Source organism: Prionailurus viverrinus, chromosome C2 (genome assembly GCF_022837055.1).
Source record: "Prionailurus viverrinus isolate Anna chromosome C2, UM_Priviv_1.0, whole genome shotgun sequence".
In the NCBI taxonomy this organism is placed as follows: Eukaryota; Metazoa; Chordata; class Mammalia; order Carnivora; family Felidae; genus Prionailurus; species Prionailurus viverrinus.
The window spans coordinates 32237916-32263221 of record NC_062569.1 but is presented as its reverse complement, the minus strand read 5'-3'; the positions used below and the strand labels follow the sequence as shown (position 1 = coordinate 32263221).

Here is a 25306-nt window from a genome sequence, read left to right as displayed (position 1 = left end):
GCCTCATTTTTCTAGGCCCCATGGGTTTCTAAAGGGTTGTATATATATCAAATTTTTGTGCCCTAAATTATTCTTTAAAAATATTATAAGAATCACACAAATATAGTCAACTGATTTTTTTATTTGAAGATATAAAGGCAATTAAAATGGAGAAATAACCATCTTTTCAACAAATGGTACATGAACTATTGGATATCCATGGGGAGAAAATGAACTTAAAGATCTTACCCCTTTCTTAAGTGAAATGTAAAACTCAAAATTTCTAAAATAAAACGTAAGAGAAAGACTACATGACCTTAGGTTTAGTGATGAGGTTTTGAGGTTTTTAGCTGTAACAACCAAGAGTACATGGAAGCCCATGGAAGAAACAATTGACAAGTTGGACCTTATTAAAATTTTTCTGCTCTGCAAAAGACATTATTGAGAAAATTAAGTCACAGACTGAGAGAACATATTTTCAAGACACATATATGGTAAAGGACTTGTAATTAAAATATACAAGGAGCTCTAAAAATTCAGTGATAAGAAAATAAACAGCCCAATAAAAAGTGGGCAAACACCTGAATAGACATTTCACTGAATAAGACATTTCACAGATGGCAATTAAACATGCGAAAAGATGCTCAACATCATTTGTCATAAGGGCAATGCGAATTGAAACAACAAAAAGATATCACTACACAGCTATTGGAATGGCTAAAGTCCAAAAAACTGGCAGTATTGATCACTGTCAAGATGTGAAGGCACAGGAAATCATTGTTGATGGGAATGCAAAATGGTGTAGCCATATTGGAAGACAGTGTAACAGTTTCTTACAAAACTAAACATAACCTTACTGTAAAATCTAGTAATTGTGCTCTTAGGTGTTTACCCAACTCATCTGAAACATGCCCACACAAAAACCTGCATGTGTTTAATGTAATTATATTCATTAATTACCAAAAATCGGAAGCAATCAAGGTGTCCTTTAGTAGATGAAAGGGATAAACAGTGGTACATTCATGAAATGGAATATTATTCGGTTATAGGAAGGAATGTTCTCAAACCATGCAAAAAGCATAGATGAGTCTTCAGTAGGTATTGTGGAGTGAAAGAAGCCAGTCTAAAAAGGCTACATACTATGATTCCAGTTTCTGTTACATTCTGGAAAAGGGAAAACTATAGAGATGGTAAATAGATCCATGTTTGCCAGGGCTTTGGGGAGGAAGAAGGGTTGAATAGGTGAATCATAAGGGGTTAGGGTGGTGAAACTATTCTGTATCATGCTGTAACGGTAGATACATGATCAGTGCATTTCTCAAAACCCATAGAACTGCTAGAACAAAAAGTAAACATTGATGTATGCAAATTAAAAAAAAACCACTTAACGAGGTCATCCCAGTTGAAGTCAGACTAACAAAAGAATCAAACTGTATTACAAACACATGAAATAACCTCACTGCAGGGGTTTGGGATAAAAGTACTGTCCTAAATACTTAAGAGTAGAGATTATAAGACTAAAGGCAAAAGGAACTGTATGTAAGGATGGTACTCTGGTTGGCAGTTATTTTCCATTGTGGTATGGAAGTCACTATACATGTGTATACAATTTTGAAATCACTATACATATGTATAACTGGAATTAAAAAATTAAGTAAGTAGATAGTTGATGGTGGGAACCAGAGTTTTCACTGTTTGAGATTTCACTGTAGGAAATTATAGATAAAAGCAAGGGGAGAACTCTGGAATATTCCGTGTGGTGTGTGTGGTCATGGAGTTGAAGATATTAGTATAACTCATATATAGCTTAATATAGATACATATGGCTACATACAGAAGTAGTTACATACATATATATTTCCTTGCTCTTTAAGCCGAGAGGGCCTAAAAGAAATGACATTACACTAACAATGAGCCGGTAGCAAGGAACACACTTAGCATATAAATCTTGGCTTCTTATTCCATTCTCCAGTTGAGGAAGTCAGGGATCCTTACAGCAATATTAGATTCTAAGACTGGGACAGGGAATATACAAGGTGAACCTGAAGCATTTCATAGTTTCTGAAAGTAAATAAGTGCTCAGTGAAAACAAAACAACAGTGAGGGTTTGTCAAAAGGACATAGGAACCAACTGAAAAGAACCCTACTCAGTAGCCAAAAGTGGAACAATTTGAGCAACAAAATACTGTAGAATTGGCTTATAATGTAAACTATAAAATATTCATGAGTCCATGTTATAAATAAATGATTGAAAATGGAACAAATGGGTAATAGACAAATCTTTCATGTAGAAGAATTCAATGTAATTTATATAGATACATATATAAACTTAAGGAAGCATAATTTCTTACACGTTTAGGTGTGGGCTGTACATAGTGACTTCTTTCCAAAGAATATAGTATGGAAAAAGGGGAAAAATATAACGTACCTTGGAGAAACTTGACAAATTCTACCTCAGTTTAGATGATCATGATTAATAAGCACATGATTAAAAAATACTTTTGTTTTGATACAATTACAATGGCACTTTTTCTTTGATCTTTCTCTCAAAAACCAAAAACCATATTTAACCATAAGAAAACCATCACACAAACCCAAATTGACAGACATTCTGTAAACTGCCTGACTGCTCCGTAACACCATTATGATGATCAAAAATAAGTTAGAAACTGTCACAGTATAGAGTACCCTAAGGAGACACGACAACTACCACCTTTTGTGGTATTCTGGTTGAGATCCTGGAACAGAAAAAGGATATTAGGTTAAAAGTAAGAACATCTGAATATGACTTTTAGTTAATATTATCAGGTTGAGGGGAGAAGGAATTTGAGAAAGACGATCAAAAGGTACAAACTTCTAGTTACTAGATAAATAAGTACTAGGGATGTAGTGTAAGTGAATGACTACTGTTAATACTGCTGTATGATACATAGGAAAGTTGTTAAGAGAGCTGATCCTCAGAATTCTCTACACAAGGAAAAATTACTTTTCTGATTATATCTATAAGAAATGATGGATATTAACTAAACCTGTTGTGATAATCATTTCCAATATATGTAAATCAAACCATGATGCGGTGCACCTTAAACTTGTAGTGATGTATGTCAATTATTTCTCAGTGAAGCTAGGGGAAGAACAAAAATGTTATTAATATCTGCTCATTAGCTGTGACAAATACACAATATTAATACGAGATATTAATAAGAGAAACTGGTTTTGGTGTTTATGGAAACATTTTGCACTGTGTAATTTTTATGTTAGTCTAAAACTATTCTAAAATAAAAAGTATGTATTTTTTAAAACATTGTGGAATTCAGTTTAAGGAAAATTCTTTGAGACTCTTATTAAGCCCAACCACCTAGTTTTTTTTTCCCCTTTTTAATCATATACATAAAAGTTCAATGAAATAGAAAAGAGTGGTGGTGCTCTAGAGAAAGATGAGAAAGTCTTAGTGGCAAATAAATTGTGAGAGAGTCTTTGCAAAAGTATACTTGAGATTATTTGGGACCTTGTAGTGACACACCTTTGAAGTACAGCTTAAAGAGTATGACTTGATCATTTATATGCACTTTGATAGGAAAATACAAAGTAATCCTAAATTATCTCACACATTTAAATCCTAAATTATCTTATATATATTATGTAACTGAAGTCAGATATGTAGTGTTGGCTCTAAACAAGGTACTTATAAATAAAAATGTTCACTCTTTAATTTATGGATTCTTACAACGTTATGGGGAAGTTCTCTTGTGCTCTTTTTCCTTTGCTACTTGGAGATGAAACCTGGTTCTACTTAGATGATAACCATTGCACTCATGGTCTAATTTATGAGAAAGAAACATAATTCAGCATTTTTTTCCCCTGCATCTCTCAGTCCCTAGTTTTTGCTTTTCCATACCATGCTATGAAGAGTAATTCTTCTTTAGAGCTATTCTTTACTGCCACAATTTAATTTTTGTCTTCAGTTCCCTAAGACTAAAAATCTTTGGCTGATATTTTTCTTCTAATGTGCTATTGTTACCTTTTTGAGCTCTCCAATTCCTTTAATAATAACCTGAAAATTTGGGTCTTTCTCCACAAAAGTTGCATAGACCTAAATTTTCATACAAAAGGTCCATAGATATTTAGGAATCCATGTGCCATAGATTAAGAAGTCCTGCTTCTCTTGAATCATGTTAATATTAGTAGTAATGCCTGAGGTAGCAGATGGACATTTTGAAAAGTATGTTTATTTTTTTCATTGCCGTGTCCTTTAATTCTTATGTGGACTGAAGATGAAGATATTAAAAAAAAATTATCTTTAATGTTTATTTATTTTATTTTTGAGAGAGAGAGAGAGAGACAGAACACAAGCAGTGGAGGGGTAAAGAGAGAAAGGAGGCAGAGAATCTGAAGCAGGCTCCAGGCTCTGAGCCGTCAGCACAGAGCCCGACGTGAGCACAGACCATGAGGTCATGACCCAAGCCGAAGTCAGGCGCTTAACCATCCAGGCGCCCCTTGAGGATATTTTAATAGTTGTTGGAAGATTTGGTGAAAGTAGTTTGAAACATCACTGTTATAAGACAATGCTTGCTTTTGTTCCTGGGCTATACTAACATGGCTAAACCAAGCTCCAGTATTAAGCTTGAAATGATCATTAAAAAGCAACCAAAGTATCTGTCTCTTTATCTTTCCCCATTCCCTTTCCTCAACAGTCACTGCAATCTTAGGTAACTGTTAAATTCTGTATTCTGGTATGCAGTGTTTCTTTAGTAAATACTTCTCAGTTTTAGTAGCCTCAGCATTTCTTCTCCTTTTTGACTTAGATTTTGTCTTGTAATTTATCCATACTTTTTTCAGTCTTTCTCCACTTTATTTTGATGTATAATATACTGTTACTTACAGTAAAAATGAAGCAGAAGATGAGACTATCAAAAATTTTCCTGTTATATGTATGAATTATCTCTGGTCCATCACCAGATTAGGTTTTTAAATTAATACTTTATAATCCAGTCTTTACAATAAAAGCTTTAAAATAGAAAGCTGTTTCATACATGGTACAATTAGTAAGAAAGCTCTTAGGAAGGCTCTCTGTTAAACACTCTTAGGCAGTGTTAGTATATAACACCAGTAATTGGTTTGGTTTAGTAATTTAAGGGAGCCAGGTTCAGTAATTTGAGGGAACCAGAATGTTAGTGTCATAAAAGGTATAAACCCAGAAGGGCCTTTTGTTGTATTTGGGTAAGTTGATTTGCTGCTCAAAAAGTTCTGTATGTGGGGTGCCTGGGTGGCTCAGTCGGTTGAGCGTCCAACTTCGGCTCAGGTCACGATCTCGCAGTCTGTGAGTTTGAGCCCGGTATCAGTCTCTGTGCTGACAGCTCAGAGCCTGGAGCTGCTTCAGATTCTGTGTCTCCCTCTCTCTCTGCCCCTCCCCCGCTCATACTCTGTCCCTCTGTCTCTCTCTCTGTCAAAAATAAATAAACATTAAAAAATATTTTTAAAGAAAGTTCTCTCTGCTTTCAGTCTTCTCTTCTGTCTGCTTCTGTACCTAGTTGGAAGGATACAAACAAGGCTAGAGTTCTGGCTTTGGATCTCATCAAAGAATAGAGTAAGGGTAAAATTCAAAATGAAGAGGATGAGATGAGACCGTGTTCTAAACCATGGGGTTCGTGTAAATGGGGATAAGAATTTGTGGGTTCCTGCTTTTTCGGCATTGACTTCTTTATCACCTTAACTCATCGTTATGGTGGATTCTAGACATTTTGGAAAGAGATGGTTAGTGTCTGGAAGTAAAAGCTTTGGTCTGGGTGCTTAGAAAACTGCTGACTTTGCTTAGTTCTGGAATAAAAGAGATGACTGGTCTCATTCTTCAAGTGGCAATAATCTGACAACATGCACAATTAGGGATCTGGCTTTCAGTAGAGCCCCAAAACTCGAGCTTTTAGCTTTCCTCTAAATGGGCAGGATAATCTTTCAAAAAAGGAATGCTCAAAGTAGGTGAGCATCTTACATGCATCTTGCATCTTACGTGCTATAAGCACAATACTAAATTCTTTATACTTGTTTTCTTATTTTGTTCTCATATCATCCTTAGTCATTTGTTCCACATTTTTTTTCAGTGCTGTTTATGTACTAGGAATTATAGCATTGAACAAAAAAAATCCCTGCATTGGTATTCTCACCACTTTAAAGATTAGAAATCTGAGTTTTATAGAAAACAATTGATTTTTTCAGTCTCCTATAGCTTAGTAACTGGGGGAGCTGAGACTTAAACCCTACTGTGTCTAATGCCAAAGATTTTAAATGACCCTACGATGACTTCTTGAGGGTTCTGCTAAATGTTGTGGTTGCTATAACCACAGTTAAAGTTACTTTTCATTGTTGTCCATGTCACTAATTTTGCCAAGGATATGTTCTCCAGCCTCATTTTCATACTGCTTTTCAATTTCATTTTTTGTGTTCTATAATAGCCTGGTAAGTAAAACATAAAATTTCACATATCTGGCAAACTTAAATGGAGCATTCTTAGCCTACCCTCTAATGAGTGCATATTGGTAGTGACTACACAAATGCTTGACAGGAAAAGATTAATAGCAGTCTGTCCTTCAGTTTAGTTTTTTAACATTTTATTTTTTATTTGAAATGTATTCATTCCTTATTTTGAGTAATACATTTATATAGTTCAAATTTCAGGAAATGCAAAGGGTTTGCAATATAATACCTCCATTATATCCCTAAACCTCAACCACATATTTCTCTTTCCCTGAGGCAACCACTTGTGCCGGATATTTGTGTATCTTTATAGAAATATTTTAAATCATATTATCAAATGCATAAATATTCCTTTTTCATTTATGAATATATCCTACAGATCTTTCCATATCAAGCATAGACCACTTTATTGTTTTTGACAGCTTGCATGGATTCCATTGATTTTAGTCATTTAAAAGTAGTGGTTAGTCATGGACCCTGTAGCCAGACTGTCTGCGTATAGACCACGAATCTGCTACTGGGAAACCCTGTTTGCAAGTTGCTAAATCTCTAGGTGCCTCAATTTTCTCTTCTATAAAATGAGAGAAAAGTAGTACATTCTTCTATTGTTGTGAAAAGTAAATGTTTTAACATATTTAATAGGGCATATTTATTAGAACAACGCCTGGCAGATAGTGAGCACCCAAGTGTTAGCTGCCACCACCATCGTCATTATCATCAACACTTGCAGTTACTAATCAGAATCTTATTTATGGGTATATGCATTTTTCCTTTTGCTATCACAAACAGTGTTTCAGGGAATAACCTTGTACTTTCGTTATTTCATATGTGTGTGAGTTTATGGATTTTTCGCAACAAGTACAATATCCAGGCCAAGGAGTATGTAAATTTGTTATTTCGGTAATATTTGCCAAATTGCATACCATAGGGATTGTATCAAGTTATGTTCTCTCCAGCAGTTTGATAAAATTTAAATGATCAGTAACTTGATGGTAGTTGTTTGATGTTATTCTATTTCTGGAATTATTGATAGTTAAAAATGACACTTTTGGGGCGCCTGGGTGGCGCAGTCGGTTAAGCGTCCGACTTCAGCCAGGTCACGATCTCGCGGTCCTGGAGTTCGAGCCCCGCGTCAGGCTCTGGGCTGATGGCTCAGAGCCTGGAGCCTGTTTACGATTCTGTGTCTCCCTCTCTCTCTGCCCCTCCCCCGTTCATGCTCTGTCTCTCTCTGTCCCAAAAATAAATAAACGTTGAAAAAAAAAATTTAAAAAAAAATGACACTTTTGAAAGTTCTTCCTTTATCTTCATTAGAGGTATAATCCTGTCAGTAGGGCTTGATCAAACAATCTTTTATTTTTTAATGTAAGATACGTATGTTGGTAGATTATTTGAAGATTCTCGCAGATAGTGTTTTAGAGAGTGGAAGATAATCTATTTTTTTTTCATTCCTTATTTTCAAATATTTCTGTTTCTCTGAATCTGAATTATTTCAGATCTTTAATTTACTTTTTTTTTTTAATTTTTTTTTTTAACGTTTATTTATTTTTGAGACAGAGACAGAGCATGAACGGGGGAGGGTCAGAGAGAGGGAGACACAGAATCTGAAACAGGCTCCAGGCTCTGAGCTGTCAGCACAGAGCCCAACGCGGGGATCGAACTCACGGACCGTGAGATCATGACCTGAGCCGAATTCGGCTGCTTAACTGACTGAGCCACCCAGGCGTCCCTTTAATTTACTTTTAATAGCTATCCATTGTCAAAGCTTAAAATAGTAGAGAGAAGACTTAAGATGTTAGGCATATTTCAAGGAACTATAGAGAATACAAAGATTAATAAGTAGTATTCTGCCATACTTTTCTCTGGTGGGTAAGCTAGATGTGGGCCATTTCCAGGTTAGAAAATGTAGAAAAGGACAAAAACAATGTGTAGGACAGAACTTTGGAAATAACCTGTATTCAGGTAAGTAAAAGTGAAAGAAATGAAAGTAAGCCATTAGAGAATACAGTACAAGGATATAGTGTTAATAGAAACCAATATAATGGGCAAATGTTTTCAATGGAATATGTAGGGTATTACTAAAGAAAGACTGCTTGATGTAACAATTAGCAGATAATAGGTGTGAGGAAGCAGTTTCAGTAGAGTTGTTGGACCTAATGGAAGAAGAATGAACAGGCAGAACATAGTAAGTAAATAGCCCTATGTGTCAAAAGTCATTGTGACAGCAGCAGGATTTTCTTCTTTAAAAAATTTTCAGTGACAGGCTCTGTTCATTTTCAAAATTACAGCTTTAAACATCTGATTTTACTTTATTAGTAATTGTTACTTATATATGGTAGTCAATTTTTTTAGAAGTTTATTTATTTATTTTGAGAGAGAGAGAGAGTGAGTAGAGAAGGGGCAGAGGGAGAAAGAAAGAGAAAATCCCAAGCAGGGATTGAGCCCATGACCCATGAGATCATGACCTGAGTTGAAATTAAGAGTTACATGCTTAACCGACAGAGCCACCAGGCGCCCCTAAATATGGTAGTCATTTTTAAAGATATTAAGCATGAGACTGGTTTTCATGTTGTTTCTAATGCTAGTTGTTGTTTTGTTGCCTTTCACTTTACAATATTAAATTAATGCAGCAAAATATTCCTCCCTTTATGAACTAACTTGGTAGTCCATTGTAATTATAGTTAAGACTCCACTGTATATGAAAACTGCCATATCAGTCATGGAAATAAAATAGAACATTGTTTAATAATTAACAATAACGTGTCACTTTTTAGTGAACTGGTATGATTAGTGTTGTCCTTTTTCTTGAGTTCTTTAAAAAATCAGTATTATCTGGGAATGCAAACTGGTACAGCCACTCTGAAAAACAGTATGGAGATTCCTGAAAAAATTAAAAATAGAGCTACCCTACAACCCAGCAATTGCACTACTAGGTATTTATCTAAGGGATACAGGTATGCTGTTTCGAACAGACACATGCACCCCAATGTTAAATAGCAGCACTATCAACAATAGCCAAAGTATGGAAAGAACCCAAATGTCCATCAACGGATGAATGGATAAAGAAGATGTGGTGTATATATACAATGGAGTATTACTTGGCAATCAAAAAGAATGAAATCTTGCCATTTGCAACTATGTGGATGGAACTAGAGGGTATTATGCTAAGCGAAAATAGTCGGAGAAAGATAAGTATCATATGACTTCACTCATATGAGGACTTTAAGACACAGAACAGATGAACATAAGGGAAGGGAAGCAAAAATAATATAAAAACAAGGAGTGGGACAAAACATAAGAGACTCTTAAATATGGAGAACGAATGGAGGGTTACTGGAGGGGTTGTGGGAGGGGGGATGGGCTAAATGGGTAAGGGGCATTAAGGAATCTACTCCTGAAATCATTGTTGCACTGTATGCTAACTAACTTGGATGTAAATTTTAAAAAATTAAAAAATTAAAAAAAATCAGTGTTACCAAGTTATAATTTCCATACATTAAAAGTTGCACATTTTTGGGGCGCCTGGGTGGCGCAGTCGGTTAAGCGTCCGACTTCAGCCAGGTCACGATCTCGCGGTCCGTGAGTTCGAGCCCCGCGTCGGGCTCTGGGCGGATGGCTCGGAGCCTGGAGCCTGTTTCCGATTCTGTGTCTCCCTCTCTCTCTGCCCCTCCCCCGTTCATGCTCTGTCTCTCTCTGTCCCAAAAAAATAAATTAAAAAAAAAAAAAAAAAAAAAAAAAAGAAAAAAAAAAAAGTTGCACATTTTAAGTGTACAGATAGATGACTTTGAGAAATGCATATAGCTATTTAATGACACTCCAAAACATAAAATATTTCCATCTCTCCAAGAACAACTAATTCTTCTCATGTTTAATAACTTAAAAATCTCATTTTATTTCTTTTGCTTGCTTAGTACTTTATGAGAGTAGATTTACTTGTCATCTCTACAGCTTGGTGTAGGGATACCTGTTGGTAGTACTTAATTCATTATACTGAAAATGAACAAAAGAGCTATATATCAAGTAACTAAAACATGGTTAGAAATGGTTGTAATTAAAATGATGAGAAAGATCTCGTTTTTTTCATTTTACAGATTAATAAAAAGTCAAATTAAGTTTGATATGCGAAATGTGCCACTGTAGTCTTTTATTGGGACTCTAAATGAAGAGCACACTTTGATGACTTTCAGTGGCTGTCAGTTGTTCCATGCTCTTTCTTGTAAAAGTACAGTACACTTTAGAGACTTTTCCTTCTTACATTCTTAAATGTGATTTGAATTGGAGCTGCTAATCATTGGCAAGGAATCTGTCAGAGGGTATAAAGTATTTTCTTATTGATTCATTGAGTCTTATTCCTGTGATTTTTATCTTGAATATTGACATGTATAGAGTTGAAACTGAACCTTATATAATTATTAGTTCAATATTCTCTGTACTCAAGGTAGATTTTGAACCTTATTTTATTTAAATTATGTTAATTTTTAACACAAGTCTTTGATATAAACCACTCTTACTATTTTAAGAGTGGTAATATTTATATAGCCATACTTGAGATAAAAATTATATAGCTAATGTAAAAGTAATACTAAAGAATGAGAGAGAAAGGGGTTAACTTTGTTTTTTGTTGGTTTGATACTTAGGTTGAAGTTACTGAGCTATTTTTCATGTTAACAGAAAACAGATTTAGCTGACATGTATTAATTAGATTAAGGAACACTTAGTTTTAATTTATAGAAGAATATTCTGATGATAAAGAATATCAGCTATATGTCTGGATAGCACCAGTCAATCCTTATATAAATATATTGTTTTTTTGTCTTTTCCTGCCCCAACACTCCTCTCAGTTTTTCCCCCCTCATACTTATTCGCAGAATATTCAGGGATTTTTAAAAATGTCTAAAGAACTTTGAAGCTCTTAAACAAGGGATTCCTTTAGGTAGGAGTTTGGGGGAGGAGAAAACCCCAAAAACTTTCAAATAAAAATTTTCAAACATTGGTCAGATTAAATTTAATGTTTAGCATGGGATAGAGAAGGATTAACTGTAAAATCTGTTGTTCCACAGGTACTGTGAGAATAGAGATGTTTCGAAATATGCAGAATGCAGAAATCATCAGAAAAATGACTGAAGAATTTGATGAGGTATAGCATTTCAATATTTATACAAATTGCCAACTTACACTTTTAAAATGGTGAATATATTTTAAGTTTTATTTTGATTCGGTGTTTAAGAGAAGATACTCTGTTCTCATTTATGTAATGATCCGTGCTACTAATTCCATAGTTAACGATCTTTGGGGATTTCATTGCATTGTATGGAGGTATCACTTAATGACTGGTAACTGATAAGGATAATAAAATTAGTGGTGTGAAGTAGAAGTTGGTTCTGGACATTCATTCTTGAAGACCATCTAAAATTCCTAAATTTATAAATACATCTCCAATAGTTTTATGTTCTGTGGAATTAGTCATATTAAATGCTTTAAAGAAAAAAGGATTTAGAGGTCAAATAAGTGTTAATAGCCTGCATGTTATACCTGTTTAGAGATTGTCAAAGCACATTATTTAAGGTTCTTAGAAATCCTGATGGAAAAATAGCCTGCTTAACTTCATGTAATCCAGAATTCCTAAAATGATGTGCATCTCTCCTTACTTCCCCACCCCTCACTCCCTTTTTCTGTGTTCCTGTAAAACTTAAGTTTCTGTTTGGGGCAGTCTACTTTAAAATATTCTGATTTCCACTTAGAATACGTATTTTCTGGGGCGCCTGGGTGGCGCAGTCGGTTAAGCGTCCGACTTCAGCCAGGTCACGATCTCGCGGTCCGTGAGTTCAAGCCCCGCGTCAGGCTCTGGGCTGATGGCTCAGAGCCTGGAGCCTGTTTCTGATTCTGTGTCTCCCTCTCTCTCTGCCCCTCCCCCGTTCAGGCTCTGTCTCTCTCTGTCCCAAAAATAAATAAACGTTGAAAAAAAAATTTTTTTTTTAAAAAAAGAATATGTATTTTCTTAAAAGAAAAAAATGTATGTGTTTTCTTTGCTAGTCTTCACAGATTAATCAGCTTTACACTAATGAAGTGTGTAAACACTTTCACAATTTTGTTTGTGGTGAACTCATTTCATGTCATGCTCTATGCCACCATTAATTCTAGTTTTAACATTCTGCCTTTTGATTTAAATAAGATTTCTATTTTTTGTAGGTGTTCCCTTTTCTTAACTTTAAAACTGTTAATAACAAAGATTTTTTTTTTCCAGATCCACTCTGTCAGTGAGGTGGGCTCAGGCTTTTTATTTTTTTTTTCTTTTAGTAGGAATATTTATATTTAATTGACAAAAGTATTACACATGCATGGTAAAACAAACACATGTCACACAATACATATCTTTCTCATCAGGTGTTCACCTTTATTCTAGTGATACACACCAAAACATTGTCGTGTGCATCTTTACAGAAACATTCTGTCAGTGACTTTCATGCTGTTTAGTCACATTCTCTGGGAGGGAGGGGAGACCTTTGTGACCTATGTCTATATGTCCATAATCACTTGTCTTCATTTCTGCAATCCAAAACGTTCTGAAATTCCAAAGGACTTTCTTCCGCAATTTAATGGTGGCAAAACCTAGCCCCAACTTACCTGAGGCTATTCATTACAATTTTTATTACCTCAGTCAGTGTGAATATTTATATTTATTCCTGGTGAAATATTAAGGTTCTCGATTACAGGGGGCTGCCCCAAATTCTCTTGGGTTGTGATGGAATTAAAATAGATGCATTATGTTAACTTCTCAAATTCAAAAATTTCTGGATTCTGAAATAATTCTTGAAATTACTTTTCATTTAAAACTAAGGTTTTTAGGGGCGCCTGGGTGGCGCAGTCGGTTAAGCGTCCGACTTCAGCCAGGTCACGATCTCGCGGTCCGTGAGTTCGAGCCCCGCGTCGGGCTCTGGGCTGATGGCTCAGAGCCTGGAGCCTGTTTCCGATTCTGTGTCTCCCTCTCTCTCTGCCCCTCCCCCGTTCATGCTCTGTCTCTCTCTGTCTCAAAAATAAATAAATGTTAAAAAAAAAAAATTAAAAAATAAAAAAAAAAAAAACTAAGGTTTTTATTGTAACTTTGTGAGTTTATATGTGGCAAATAGAAGATAACCAAGCCAGATTAAGGTGCAAGTAGTAGGTTTACTCACCAACTACTGTACTAACTACCATGCCAGGCTTGCAACACAAGTGATTGAGGTCACAGATTAAGTAGTATGCATATTGGACCTTCAGGGCACTATATAAGAGTTTAAGACAGTAGTTCCCAAAGTTTGCTGCATATTAATAACACCTGGGTATATTTGGAAACTGACCTGACTCTCTCCCTTATCCCCAGACCTTCTTATTTAAATTTTAAGGCATGCATCCAGGGCATAGGGATTTTTAAAAGGTCACCAGCTGACTCCAATGCACAGCAAAGTTCGGGAGAGATTTTGAGAAAAAACTGAGATTTAAGTTATAAAAACACTTCATATAGGAAAATAGTATGAGAGAAAATACACTGAAAATTCAAAACAAGATTATCATTGCTTTGTATTAAGATATGAGATAAGTAGGGGAAGATGAGGAATTCAGCAAAATGAAGATCATGATGTACCCAAGAAAATATTCCTGTGAATATTGTCAAATACTCAGGTATTGGAAGAATAGTAAACTGTTATCAAAACTGATAGTTAAATGCAGCAAATGAAATTACTCAAAAAGTGTTCATATGGTTAAATATTTTTCTCCCAATATTTGAGAATAGTGACTAAATCAAAAAAGAATTTTTTAAAAACCACCATTTTATGAATAATTCATGAGGTTAAAGGGATACAGACAGCATAGGGAATATAGTGAATGATACTGTAATAGGGTTGTATGGTGACAGTGGTAGCTACACGTGTGGTGAGCATAGCATAACATATGAAGTTGTTTTATCACTATATTGTACACCTGAAACTAAGGTAACATTGTATGTCAACTATACTTCAATAAAAATATATAAATAAATGAATGAAAATAGGAAAGATTCTTTAAAAAAATTATTTTTTGTCCTGTTTGACAGTACAGCTAACATAGTTTTATTAGAATATGTTCATTTAAAGAAGAATTATATATTAATTATTTTCTAAGGCTATTCATTTTATCACTAAGCATTTTAGCAAGGAACTGCGTTTAAATGCTTACATATTGTTAAATATACAGTATTTTATTGTTTTTGTTTCTTCAGAATACTGTATAGGTCATTTAGTCCCCTGGGAGTGGAAGGAGGTTAGTTTTGGTGAAGTGTATTTTTTTTTTAATGGTTATTTTATTTTTTAATTTTTTTTTTACATTTATTTATTTTTGAGAGACAGAGACACAGCACAAGTGGGGGATGGGCAGAGAGAGAATGGAACACAGAATCCAAAGCAGGCTCTAGGCTCTGAGTTGAGCCCAGTGCGGGATTTGAACTCACAAACTGTGAGATCATGACCTGAGCCGAAGTGAAGTCGGACACTTAACCGACTGAGCCACCCAGGCGGCCCAGTGTTTATTTTTGAGAGATAGAAAGTGAGAGTGAGTGTGTGGGGAGGGGCAGAGAGAGAGGGAGACAGAAGATCTGAAGCAGGCTCCGTGCTGACAGCAGAGAGTCCAAGATAGGGCGCTCAAACTCATGAACTGTGAGATCATAACCTGAGCTGAATTCAGCGGGACACTCAACTGACTGAGCCACCAGGTACCCTGGTAATTTGTATTTTTTAGTAAAATTCAGAAAGATCTGATAATAAGATCCACTGGATCCTGAGAGCTTAGAGCAATGTCTGCTTCATAGGGAGTAGCCATTGAAATTTTGTTGCATAAATCTATATATTATATTATAGCAAAATAAAGATTAGATAAATTAGAAGTAGTTTCAGTTGAAGGTGTTTATATTTGGATAAGGTGGTCCAAGAGTATGTTACTGCCTGAGAAAGTATAGTGTAGCTACTATTCCTTATTACAAACTGATTCTATTCTAATGTTCATTACTTTTTTTTAAGGCTTACAAACCTGCACATAGCCAAAATGCTTTGTAATTGTAATGGCAACCTAATTTAGAAATATATTCATTCCTGGAGCAGTCTGTAGCTCTTTAGAGTTGGTAGATACATTTAGTTCCTGTTGGAGCCCAACACATAAAGCAAAATGTAATAGTATTACTGCTATTATTATTAGATTATTAGAGTCACATCTGCAAATGTAAACTCTTAAGTTATGTGTTCCAAAGGCCAATTTGCATAGTTTTCATATATGGAAGTGTGGCATCTATGTGTAGGGAAACTTTGCAACACAATTTATTACTTACTTAGTGCCTTAAATTATTGTCTGTGTTATTTTGTGTTATATTGCTCACAGAGTTTTATATATTGTGCCCTTGTGTAATGAGTCCAACTTATCCAGAGTCTTGTTTTTTCTCCTCTTGTTTCTAATCTTGTGTGCTTCTATGGATTTGTTTATTTAAACTTAAGTATAGAACTCTTCATTTGTTTATCCATTTGAGCATTTACTAATCAAAGGATTAAAAATTTTAAGAAATGTAAAAATGGTTAAATATTATACAAACTAAGAAAATAAAAAGGAAATGCCAAAGATATTATCTCCAGTCCCAAATTAAAGTCTAATTTTTTATTTTATACTCCATCAATAAAATATTTTTTAGTCTGTTGTCTTAATAGTGAATACCTATGATAAAACTAAATTATTAGTCTCCCCTCTTCTCCCTCTACTCCATGCTTCTTCTCAAAAGGGTAGAGTTCTTATTTTGTAGGGAGAGTACTTAAGAAGTAACTACCTGATATAAACCTAAATCTTGCTTGTAGGAGTTATTTATATCAACAGCATTCCAATGTATTAATTAGAAGTAACTTTCTAAAATAGCTCTTATATACCAGAATGTATGAGTATGTGATTTCATAGTCAGCATATCTCCTGTGTTCAACCCATTCAGAAAGTCAATACAGAAATAGAATGCTAGTTTAGTAATTTAGAAAGATAGATTACAATGAAAATAGTTGTAAAGAGTATAAATGGTCAATCCTAACTCATATCTATAAGGAAATCCAAATCATGATAGAAAGAGGAAATGGATCAGTAAAAAAATTTTAAAAGATGAAATTGAATATCTAATAAAATTATGTTGGTTAACTCACCCTAAAATGGATATTGTCTGTTATTCTTAAGTCTTTCTGTTGCAAATTAAAAGTCTCAATCTAGCTTTATAAAACAGACGTAACTACTTGGTAACTACCTTAGTTCTGAACTAAACCTTATTTTCTAAATATCTGATAAAAATAGACAAAGGTTTTTTTCCTTCTATCTTTGGTAATCAGAAGACTGAGTATATAGACCTCATTTCTTATATTACAGTGTGGTTTGCAGCATATGTTTGTTTATAGAATTAAATGCATACATTGCTAGATCAGTTTCTTATCAGATGTTATTAGATCATCTTGGCTTTAACTTTAATAGTGGTGTAAGATGAGCTTATAAAAGCAATGTTAGTGCCTTCATATTTTTTGTAATTCACTTGCTATTACGTACTCAGATTTTTCTTTTTGTTTCTGTTTTTTCCCGAAATCTGTTTCCATTTTCTGAAGAGTTAAAGTAAATATTTTAAAATATATTTATATCCATTGCATTGGTCATATGCAACATACAAAATGAATAAACCAGGAAAGAGCGTCATAATACTAACGTAAGTGTTATAATACTAACCCCCTTGAGCGTTAAACTCTTCTTATTCTTTTCTCTTGGGCTACCTCAGATACCTTTGTGACACAAACCAGTTTAAAATATGGACCTAGTGAGGGCATACAAAGCTTATTCTATATATTAAATATTAGTAGTAATTGATTTCTTAATTAAAACTAAAGAGCAGTTTTAATATTTTCTTGCAGTACACCACTCAGTTTGTGTTGTACATATCACTTTGGAGTCTGTTTCACATTGAGGAAGGTAAACAGAATATTAAAGAAAGGAAGCAAAGTTGGAGGTGAGAAGTGCCCAGAAAAGGAATAATCACATAGAAAAACTCATGAAGATCCAAGAAATTGCAATCTTTTGTACGGTGAAAAGGTACAAAATAGGTTGGAGACCAGAGGAAACATGTTGAATGAAAGTAATAGTAAATACTTATGCTTACTCTGTGCCAGGCATTGTTGTATATTCTTTACATATATTAATAATACACATTTTATGAGATAGGTCTTGTATATCATTACTATCTCCATTTTACAGATGAGAAAACTGAGGCAAAAGGGGTTAAGAAACTTGGCCTGAGGTCCCACCACTTAGTAAATGAATTAAACTCAAACCATCTAGCTCCTGAATTCATACTTATAACCACTACCCTATTCTGCCTAGTATACAACTGCAAGTATGTAACCTGAAGTAGCTGGAGAAAGGGTCACTCAAGTAACAAATTTTGCTCTCTCCACTTAAACACCTTCAGTCATATAATAAATTTCCAGCTGTTTTTATTACCAGATGTCTTATGACTGACCAAATAAGTTATGGAATTAAATTAGTATCTTTTTGAAAGGACCAGTTATATTCTATTGATATATGTTAAATCTTGTTGGAGTTACGCCGTTCCATTATATTGTTTGAAACATCAACTCTCATTATGAGAAATGCTTAAATGAAGTAATCATAAGCCAACAATAACATTTGTGTCAGTGGGTACTGGCTTAAATCCACATCTGATTGTGATTAGTCATGATGAACTATGTATTGAGATTGTAATTACACCCTGGACATTTCAAGATTTTTATTTTTCAGTTTTAAAATATATCTAGAGGGGTGCCTGGATGGCTCAGTTGGTTGAGCATCTGACTCTTGATTTTGCCTCAGGTCATGATCCCAGGGCCGTGGGATCCAACCCTGCGTCTGACTCTGTGCTGAGCATGAAGCCTTCTTAGGATTCACACTTTCTCTCCCTCTGGCTCTCTCCCCTGCTCACTGTTTCTCTTAAAATAAATAAATAAATAAATAAATAAATAAATAAATAAATAAATAAATAAATAAATAAGTCTATAAGACATGATTTTACAGCGATATAAAGGAACCACATTTATATTTGCTAATCATTATGGATACCTTTTAAATTATCTAGTTAAAGCTAGGTATTAAAAATTCTATTTCTTGGGACACCTGGGTGGTGCAGTTGGTTAAGCATCCGACTCTTGATTTAGGCTCAGGTCATGATTTCATGGTTGTGAGATCAAGCCCCAAGTTGGGCTCCGTGCTGAGCATGGAACCTGCTTGGGATTTTATCTCCCTCTTTCTCTGCCCCTCCCCCTCTCAAGTGCACTCTCTCAAAATAAATAAACATTTTGTAAAAGCTCTATATCTTTTATTGATTTTGTATAACTTTTTATTTTAACAGCTGCTAAATGAACTATTTAGTCTTTCAGACTTATTTATACAGGATTTATTTTTTAATATTCACTTTATTCACTTCAGTAAACATCCATTGAACATAACATTTATCTTAGGAACTGTATATTTAGAGATTAACAAGGTTATAGCTCTAGAAAATGAGTTCATGTTTAAATGGGGGGAAAGCATTGTAAACTAATAGCAGTAATACCTTGACACATTCAGTAGTTGAGAAATATAACACCCCGTGAGAACCCATAGGGTGAATTAAATTTTCTGAGATGTGGGAGCATCACAAGTTACTTAGCCCTAAAACTAGGTTTGAAAGATCAATAGAAGTTCACCAGAAAAACCAGGAAGGAGCTTATCAGAAAGACATAGTTTGGATGTGTAGGAGGAAACAGATATGAAACTGGAAAATACAGATTATGGTAACTGTAATTTTTTTTAAGATTTTACTTGATTTTTTAAAGTAATCTCATGCCCATTGTTGGGCTTGAACCTACAACTGCAAGATTCAGAGTCTCACATTCCACCGAGTGAGCCAGCCAGGTGCCCCTATTGTATTTAATACTTACAAATAAGCCATCCCCAAAACATTTTTGTGCTCCTGAGCACACTAGACAATGTCTTAGATAAATGCTGGACTTACAGAGATAAGATAGAGGTTTGAAAATTACAACAAAATTTTTATAGCATTGACTTGTAGAATTTTTCTTTCCAAATGTATTTTTGCATTATTTCTTTAATTGGTGTATATATACCAGTTGAATTTCTTGATACTTTAAGGCTGAGGTTTGCCAGAATTGGAAGAGTTATCTTAGGTTTAATTAGCAGAGGTCTGATAGTAAAGAGCATTTTCTCTTTAATTGCATTATGGCAGTCAGCCAAAATAATCTGTCTAAATAATTAATCTTTATGGCTATTTAACTTAAAAACAAAAGCTCAAACAATATATTTAATAACCAATTTTATTTAGGCCACTCAGAATTTTGTTTTATAAAAATCCACTGGATCTTTCCAAGGATAAGTAATATGTCTTTTTTTTTGTTCCCTTGATACACAGTTTTTATGCATTCTAACTTTTTGAGGGAAAGCAAAAGTGAAAAACTCCTCCAGTCACTGTGATATATAAATTCACAGGTGATTTTGCATCTTAAATACTGACTGTAACATTGTGATAATTTAGATAATGGTACTCCAGAATTTGGAATTTCTCCTAGTAATTTCAGGAAATGGTATTCTCAAGGATGTTAATGTGGATAGTTTCAAACACGTTTTAATGTACTCATTTAAAGAAATCATGTGTCATTTGATATACCCAAAAGAATATATGTAATATATATATATATATATATGTATATAAATCTGCCACCCCCAACCTAACTGAAATACTGCTAATACTACCCAAATATCTTTGTGCTCCTCCATTCTCCCATTCCAGTGCTTCTGGAGGTAATCAAAATCTTGAATTTTATAAAGTTTTCTTTTTCTTTTTGATAGATCATTTATTACCTTTAACAAAATGTTTGTGAAGATCTATGGATGAGTAGAGAATCAGCCAGTGAATAAAATACATCGGCAAAATATTATAGTATGACAAATGATAGTAAATGCTATGCAGAAAAATAAAGCAGAGAAGGGCGAAGAGATTGGGAGTGAAGAATGAATTTAAATAGGATAGTCAGGAAAACCTAAGAATGTGACCTTAAGTAAAGACTTGAAGGAGATAATCGAGCAACCATGGGTATGTCTAGGGGAAGAGAAAATTTCAAATGCACAAATGGCCCTGAGGCAGAAATATATATATACCTAGGGTATTAGAGACAACAAAGAAGCCAGTGCGGCTAGAGTGCACTGTTTTATATGTTGCATTTGATTGCTTTGTTGTCAGTACTTTTCCAAGATATAAAACAGTTCCTTCACATTTTTTTTCTTTGCATGGCATTAACTTTTAATTGACCACAATGTATTTGTTTTGTAAAGTATCCCACATTTTTGTTCCTCTAATTTTTTCCTCATGGTTTCATTTAACTTGTTCCTAAATCTCTTGTATTTTATAATTGAAAGTTAGGTCTAATGACTTCATTAGATTTTTTTGCAAGGAAATTTCATAGATGATGCTGTGTTCTGCATGTTAGGTCACTGTAGATAGTATATGCAATATCAGGTTGTTCAGGTAGGTTGCTACAATTGGTCACTTGTTTACTGTGATCACCATTGAATCTTTTTGTAAAAATGCTTTACATTTGCAACTGTCAAATATTGGTACTCTGTTACGCTTATGCCACTCAACTTGCCACTCAGTGGTTTTAATATCCATCGATCTGTTTCTGAAATTTTTTATTTATTTTGAATGTAGAAACCAGTGTGTCCTAAAGTCTGGAAATAGGATATTCTGTATCAGTTGTTTATTAAAGGGTATTGGTCTCTTATGGGACTTAGTAATTAGGCATCCCTAAACAAAAGAGTTATTCTTCCTGCAGGGAGTCAGGGGCAAACAATTCATTTTTGTTTCCAGTTGTGAATAAACCCAACAGTTAATCAAACCAGAAATAAGTCATTTTTGTCCAATAGTCATTTACTTCAGTAGATTTTATTTTATTAGTATTTGAGTATATAGCACATCTCTCCTGTTTGGTCCATCGTCATCATTACTACCTTAGTTAGGCGCTCTGAGTCCCGCCTCCTTCGTTTTTGGATCTCTTGGCAGCAGTCTCCTTGCTCCATTTCCTTCACCTTTACTTCCAGTTACTCTCCACAGTGGAACCAGAAATATTTTTTGAAGCTCACATCTGTTCATGATAGTTATTTGCCCAAAATTTTTCAGTGGCCACCTATTATCTCCAGAATAAAGCTTGGCTTTATTTTAATGAAGACTTTATAGGAGGAAGGGGCTCCCTGTGACTTGGCCCCATCTTTTCTCTTGGTTACCACCACAAAATCTGGCTTAGGTTGCCAAACTTAAAGTAGTTCTGTAATCTCATTGTCATAGCTTAGCTTTGTTTTATAGGCACTTGCTAATGTTATTGCTTAGAATGCTGTTGACCCTGTTTCCCCTGCCCAGTTGCCTCTGCAGAGAATTGACATTCCTTCCTAAGTAGTACTGTGTACCCTTATAACGTTCCTATCATTGTACTTAATTTACTTGTTTATTTTGTATGTGTCCTTCTTTTCAACTAAAGTAGAAGTTCTTTGGAGTATGGGGGGAAATGGGAAGAAGTTAGCCAAGAGTATAATCTTCCAGGTGTATAAGTTGAATAAGTTCTGAGGATCTAATATACAGCATGGTGATTATAGTTAATAGTACTATGTTATATACATGAAAGTTGTTAAGAAATCTTAAATGATCTCACCAAAAAATAAGAAGTGAGTAATGTAATGTGATAGGATGTGTTATGCTAATGCTATGGTGTTAATCATTTTGCAGTGTATAAATGTATCAAATCAGCTTCTTTTATACCTTAAACTTAACAGTGTTATATATCAATTAAATCTCAGTAAGGCTGGAAAAAAATAAAGTAGAAGTTCTTAGGAGAAGATCCTTGTTGCCTTCATCTTTGTATGTTAAGAACTTGGCATAGGGCCTGGAGCGTATTTATCGCTCAGTAAATACCTGAGTAGATGGACAGTTGGGTGGATAGATACTTTCTCCAAGTAAGTGTTTACACATCACCATTTTAAGCAGTCATAGTAATATGTCTTTGGGTAAGTATGTTGAAATTAGGTAACCAAAAGCCAGTTTCACCAAAAACCGGTGATTTTGTGTGTGTGTGTGTGTGTGTGTGTGTGTGTGTGTGTGTGTGTGTGAGAGAGAGAGAGAGAGAGAGAGAGAGAGAGACCTTGTCCATCAGCTGAGTTAAACAATTCTTTTTGTTTTTGTTTGGCTTATTTTTATTTTTTTAATGTTTATTTCTGAGAGAGAGATTGAGCAGGGGAGGGGCAGAGAGATCCGAAGTGTAGGCTCTGTGCTGACAGAGAGCCCAGTGTGGGGGCTCAAACTCCTGAACCATGAGATCATGGTATGATCCAGTGTCAGATGTTTAGCTCACTGAGCCACCCAGCTGCTCTTCTCTTGGATTTACTCTTAAAAGAGTATTTTATCTCTTCAGCTATCTATAGTTTGTGACCAGATTGGGTTCCCAAATATCAAATGTTTAGGGATTAGGTAGTTAACCTTCCAACTCTGTCAGCTGAATGAGCTCTACCTTACAGTGGACCTCTCTTAAGATTGTTGCTCTCATCTCAGGGGCTCTAAATTTTGTACTTTTTGTTGCTGGCTCTTATCTCTGAGGGTTGGTATCCTTTTACTTCTTTCCCCCATCATTGTCCCCAAAACTTCCAAAATAAACTTTTCCATTAGTTGCTTGTGTGTCCATTTGTTAGCAGAACTCTAATGTTCTTCCTTGGAAGAGCAATTACTAGATAATCCTTATGTCCTCCAAGGTTCCTATAGTAAACTAGATGAAGCTCCATTGTAGAGTTAAGAATACGTGGACTTCACAGTCCCAGAACTAGAACCCTGTATGTCTGTTACCTAGGACAACTTCTTAAGATCTTATTTCTCTTATCTTTATATATACCAGTGTTTACCACAGTATACTGATAATACAAAATTACAGATGTGAAAAGTGCATACAATATAAATCCTAGCTATGTTATGTTTTGTACATGGAAATTTCTCCCCTTATAGTCATCTAAATGTATTTGGAGAAACTGCTTTCTTACTGGACCTTTTTGGTTTGCTCTCTATTACCCTTCTTGCAGATTTCTGCCTGATACTCTTGCACCATGAGCATCTTTCTTCCTTTCTGTACTTGTCTCGTATTTGATATTGCTTACTTTTCATTAGTTTATTCAATAATTTCCTTGTGCAGAGCATCATAGTAAAACTGCACTCAAAGAATTTAAATAGTACTTGTGGATAAGGTATTTAGGCTACTTGATTATTATCTTTATTTTGCTATTATTATTTTGTTTTCTTAGCTTTGCTAAAAAAAGAAATTATTGCCTTGTGAAGGAAGTTAGTTTTCAGTATACCTCTGCCCTTCAATTCTAGACAGTTTTTTTTTTTAAGTTTATTTATTTATTTTGAGAGACAGCATTTGTGTGTGCATGGGTGTGCATTTGTTGGGGAGGGCAGAGAGAGGGAGAGAGAGAATCCCAAGTAGGCTCTGTGCTGACAACGTGGAGCCCAGTGCAGGGCTTGACCCCACAAACCATGAGACCACGATCTGAGGCAAAATCGAGTTGTGTCTGATGCAAAAATGAGTGAGCCACCGTGGTGCCCCTAGACAATTATTTTTACATGGCATGTATAAATGTGTCTAACAAAGAGAAATTTATAACTGGTATTAGAGTAAAGCAAGAAACTGTCTTTTGAAGTAGATACAGATTTTTCTTTCTTTTTTAAAAATGTTTTTCATTTTAATAACTTTTTGCACGATACAACAATTTAAAAAGGATATAATAGTATACATTGTCAGTTTAGTTAGGAATTGAGCTAGTTTTGTGTTCTGCCATTGATACCGTCTTTAGTGTGCCATAATCTTCATATTTCTCTCTTTTTCAGATTTTAACAGTAACTGCTGTTGCCTTGTTCATAGGATACCCAAAGGGGGTTTTCTCAGTATTCATGCTCTACCCTCAGCTTTCAGCTCTCTTGTTCTCTTGTGGCACAGAGCACTCCTATCCCACACTCTTGCCCCTCCATCTAGTGGTAGACTGGTGTTGCTTTATTGCCTTCTATTATAATGAGGGCATGGGGACTCTTTATTGTCCTAGTGCTAAGTCTTTTTTTTTTTTTTTAATGTTTATTTATTTTTGAGAGAGAGCATGGGTGGGGGAGGAGCAGAGAGAGAGGGAGATACAGAATCTGAAGCAGGCTCCAGGCTCCAAGCTGTCAGCACACAGCCTGATGCAGGGAGGGCTCGAACTCACAAACCATGAACCAAAGTTGGACGCTTAACTGAGTCACCCAGGTGCCCCTAGTGCTGAGTCTTAATCATGCCTTTTGTGCCTGGAGCCCTTGAGGGACCCTCTCAGCTTTCCTGGCCATTATTTGTGTGACAGGCCTCAGGTGGTTTCCTGTCCCCTTCCCAATGCTACCAAACCTCTGGTTTGATATTGGTATTAGGATTCAGGGTCCAGGCCAGTGTTTTGTCTTATTCTCTCCCCCAGATGGGAGATTTCTTCTTTTACCTTCTCCTAGCTGCAGTGATTCTTTGCCTGGCTATGGTGGTGATTCAGTTTGCGGACTCACCTCCATCACATTGTCTTTTAGTTTGCAGGGGACGAAAAGCCTGGAGATGTGAGCTAGGCTTCTTACCTTTCCCCCAGCAATTGAAGATCATCACCTGCAAGTCTGCACCAAGAGAGGTGCTCTCTGTTCTGCTCTGTCTCAGAATTTGTTTTTAAGTACCCACTTGAGACCTATGGAAAAGAGCTTTTG

General features: G+C 35.1%; 1 protein-coding gene across 2 annotated transcripts in view; it reads left to right on the top strand.

Moving 5' to 3' along the window:
• Nucleotides 1-25306, top strand: part of STAG1 (stromal antigen 1) — a 403550-nt gene that overhangs the window by 208829 nt on the left and 169415 nt on the right. For both annotated transcript variants that reach the window (XM_047874276.1, XM_047874277.1), the window contains one exon: nucleotides 11508-11584. In XM_047874276.1, coding sequence (XP_047730232.1) covers nucleotides 11508-11584 — 77 coding nt within the window. The remainder of the gene's footprint in view (nucleotides 1-11507; nucleotides 11585-25306) is intronic.